The sequence below is a fragment of the Belonocnema kinseyi genome, chromosome 1 (genome assembly GCF_010883055.1).
Source record: "Belonocnema kinseyi isolate 2016_QV_RU_SX_M_011 chromosome 1, B_treatae_v1, whole genome shotgun sequence".
Lineage (NCBI taxonomy): Eukaryota > Metazoa > Arthropoda > Insecta > Hymenoptera > Cynipidae > Belonocnema > Belonocnema kinseyi.
The window spans coordinates 107471846-107476043 of NC_046657.1; the positions used below are offsets into that span (position 1 = coordinate 107471846).

The 4198-nt window shown below is 33.7% G+C and overlaps 1 protein-coding gene across 1 annotated transcript; it reads left to right on the top strand.

Moving 5' to 3' along the window:
• Nucleotides 1–434: 434 nt before the first annotated feature.
• LOC117167760 (histone H2B-like) lies at nucleotides 435–856 on the top strand. The gene has a single exon (XM_033352929.1). The coding sequence runs from the start codon at nucleotides 478–480 to the stop codon at nucleotides 847–849; it is 372 nt and encodes a 123-aa protein (XP_033208820.1). The 5' UTR covers nucleotides 435–477; the 3' UTR covers nucleotides 850–856.
• The last annotated feature ends 3342 nt before the right edge of the window (nucleotides 857–4198 follow it).

The following is a 4198-nucleotide window of genomic DNA, read 5'->3' on the forward strand; positions in this document are numbered from 1 at the left end:
CAAAACTTCGGCGGCCAAATATTCCATGACAGCTGCCAAGTAAACTGGAGCTCCGGCTCCTACTCTCTCAGCATAGTTTCCTTTGCGGAGAAGACGATGGATCCTACCAACGGGGAACTGAAGTCCAGCCCTGTTGGAGCGGGTCTTTGACTTTCCCTTGACTTTGCCACCTTTTCCACGACCAGACATTTTCAAATGATTTGTATGGTTACAACGTGCTCGCGACAAACTCGGTCGAAGCTATGACCAAAAATTTTTTCAACTCGCCTTTTACGTACTCTGGCGAGGATTCGGCGCACAAAAGCAGCATAGAACGGAGTAGGGAGACCATCGTCCCCACTTCAGTCGGCGTCGATTGAAGCGCCATCCCCATCATATACCTTTAAGTAGGCCATTTTTCTTTCGTACCGTCAATTCGTTCTGACTTTTCGTTTACAACCTGTCAGTACAGACATCTGTCTTTCTGAAAGTCATATAATGGCCCCTAAAGCTAGTGGCAAAGCCGTTAAGAAAGCTGGCAAAGCCCAGAAAAACGTCGCTAAAACCGACAAGAAGAAGAAACGTAAGAGGAAGGAAAGTTATGCTATCTATATCTACAAAGTCTTGAAGCAGGTGCACCCTGATACAGGAGTTTCCAGCAAGGCAATGAGTATCATGAACAGCTTCGTCAACGACCTCTTTGAACGTATTGCCGCTGAATCTTCTCGCTTGGCTCATTACAACAAGAGATCCACCATCACATCTCGGGAGATCCAGACTGCCGTAAGGCTTATTCTTCCTGGAGAACTAGCCAAGCACGCCGTGTCTGAAGGTACTAAAGCTGTCACCAAGTACACCAGCTCTAAATAAATTATGTTAACAGTTTGCTGAACCATAAAATCGGCCCTTTTCAGGGCCATCATGTTTTCTAACGGAGGTATACTTTTTTGTTCGAACTGCAACTTTCACGGGGCAAGTGACGCTATTGGCGAGAAAATCATAGACATCTGCCTTTAAAGCTTGACAGCTCAGTTAATAACAAAATGCTAGCGCAACAAAACAAGGCTCTGTAATTATTTCCAAAATCCCCAAATGATGTGATACTCTTATTTTTTGTGAAAACCGCGATATTTTCAGACAATTTTTGGTTGGAAAACAAGTGACAGAAAGCAGGGGGGACCCGTTTTTTTTACTGTCGACCGCTGGTCCCTTTCTTCGACCTGTGGCCAGGTGCCATCCAAGCATTCAGAACCACGGATCGAAGAACGGTTTGCAGTTTGAATCGCTTTAATATCTGTATTAGAACTAAAGGTAATATGGTTGCACATTTTTGTACTTTGAAGCAACAATTTTTATTATTTAAATTTCTCAACTGCAACTGGTTCACAACAGTTCCTCTAACTGATGAATTTTTTCCCATCGCCCCTTGTATATGAAATTAGCTCTAAACTTGACTGTTCGTAAATGTACCCGAATATCCTTACTTTTTTTTTACATTGTTCAGTCTGCTAAGCACAAAAAGTTTTTTTCACATAAACGTCAAGCTTATTTACGTAGAATGTTGTAGAACACTTTCAGCTTTCACATAACTATTGTTTTGTTGCGCTAGCATTTTTTTTTGACTTAGCTGTTAAGCTTCAAAGGCAGATGCCTATGATTTGGAAATTCGTACCTGCCTCGCCACTAATCTGCCCTTTCTTCCTGTTATTATTACGTTTTTCTACCTAGACACCTATACTCTAAAACTTTATTACTTGAGAGTTTAGGTCTTATTGTTCTGGCACGAACAACATTCGACTCGGCCCGTTTTATTGCACTCGCCATAAAGGCTTCACTTGTTAACCGTCGCTACCGCTCAACTTGTCTGCACACAGTATATTTCGCTTTGGATTAGAGGCGGACATATCCGAGATCTTGAAATTAGTATCCATTGCACTTATAATCCTTTTGTATTCGCAATGCTCATTCCTAGAATGTCTATATATTACTGTAATTTGGAAAGGTTATTATTTAAATTTATTCTGTTTTCAAGGCGTAATTGAACTAATTGAAAAGTTAAGAATAACTATTATTGTAAATAGTGTTTGTAACCAAATATTTTAAATTTACGTATTTTCAATGTTAATTTGTTCAATTATTGCAAATCTTAACCCTCCGCCGTCCATGTGGCTCACCTGTGTCCACCCCTCCTCTACCAATACACTTTGTGTTACAAAAATATTTTGAAATTTCTAAGTTATTATTCAGATCCTCTATTTTATCATTCAGTTATTTTTTAATATTCAACAAAACAAAATTTCCTGCTTCAAATAATTAAAATATTTTAAAAAATAAGGAAAATGTGGGATTTTATTAAAATGATATAAATTTTTAAATAATTAATTTAAAAAAAGGTTACGGGGTTATATTTGTCTGACTAAGCTCTCCTGGAAAAAAAATAACTTACCTGTGTTGTCTTCCAAAAACATTTATTTTGACACATGAAATTGGTATTTTTAAAAAGGAATATTACATGAAGAAAAAAGTATAATGCTGATTTTGCTCCATGTTTTTGTATTTAAAAAATAAACAATTTCACACATCATATGCGATGATAAATTAGGCTTCTCCAAACCAATTCGCAGATATGGCCTTATAAAATAAGAACACAGCATCTTCACAAATTGACGACGGCTCCGAGATTCACCATTGTTTTTTAAAGTATAAAAAATGACTGCATTGCTTCCTGCTTGATCCAGCATGCCATAAAACACCCGTAAAGTCCATTTTTTTGTAATACAAGCAATTAGATAATGTTTACACGTCAGTCGAATGTATCGGTGTCGCCTTTAATTTTGTTACAAAAAACAACTACTTCTGGCTTCTGAGTTTCATCATCGATTTTTCCGCTCTTATAAGTCTTTTTTTTTGAAAAAGTGGCTAAAATGCATTTGTAAAATTTGACTGGAAATTTAGCTATCCTATAAAGTTGAAATGTTTTTTTTTTACATGAAAGTTCCTTTTCTTTTGTAATGATAATTTACCTTTTTAACTGAAAATTCCTCTTTTTAGGATCAGTTTAATATTCTCTTAGAACAGGGCTCACCAAAAGGCAGCCGTTGGCTGCATTGGCTGCCAGTGGCAGTCAAAAGACTAGGTCAAACTGGCCCTAACAAATCTTGTCGTTCGACTGGTTTCTAGCCCTTCACGGTCATTATACCTCCCGCCGCGCCGGGCTTGAAAGACATTATCCTTTCCAAAAATGAAATACAATTAGAAAAAAATATATCAGCGTTTGATTTAATAATATAAAAATAAACGTTTTATTGCATAATATTTATATATTTCACACAATTGATATAATGTATAATGATAAAATGTTTAGATGATATTGTTCGAATTTCTTTAATAAATATTTATTGAAATAAGCTTTAGCTATAATATGACTATGTTATCTGTTAATACTTAATGATTAATAGGTAGTTTCAAAATTAATAAGAAAAATTAATATAAGCTTGAAAGGCGGAAGAATTCAGCAATTACTATATTTTATTGCAGGTTTTATAATAATTACCGAAAATAAAAATATTTTTATATAAAAATATGGCATATTTCATTATTTCTTGAATGAAATAATAAGAATAAGAAAAATTTAAATGGATAATTGTCAAATTCTACAACTCAAGTTTTAGTTTACTTGAACTATAACAATTCAACTCAAATAGAAGGTAAGCGTATTAAGATTAAAATAAATTTTTGTAATTAAAATATGAACTATAGATTTCAGTGAAAAGTAATTTTTACTCTAAAGCAGATTTATTTCTCTATACATATTTATTGTAAACGATTTTGGTCCTATTGCACGGGAACAATTTCAATTCATTTTTGTTCTCATTTAATTTAATCAGTGAGTATAATTTTATGCAATACCATTGAAAAAGAATAATTATTATTGTTATTATTGAATATAATTATTATTAGGAGTAATTATAAAAATGAAATGAATGTTTCAATTAAAAGTGCTATCAAATATAATAACTAATCGTACATTTGAATGAATATTAAAATATCTACCTCCTCTTGAATTAAATTTTAATTTAAATTTAATTTCAATTGACTTTCAGTAACTTGCATCTTCCATTTTAATATAAGATTTTATGCAAGCAAGAACTAGAAATAAAAACAGAAATGAACATTTAAACACAGATAACAGAATGTTTTTAGTGGTATTAATTGAAAT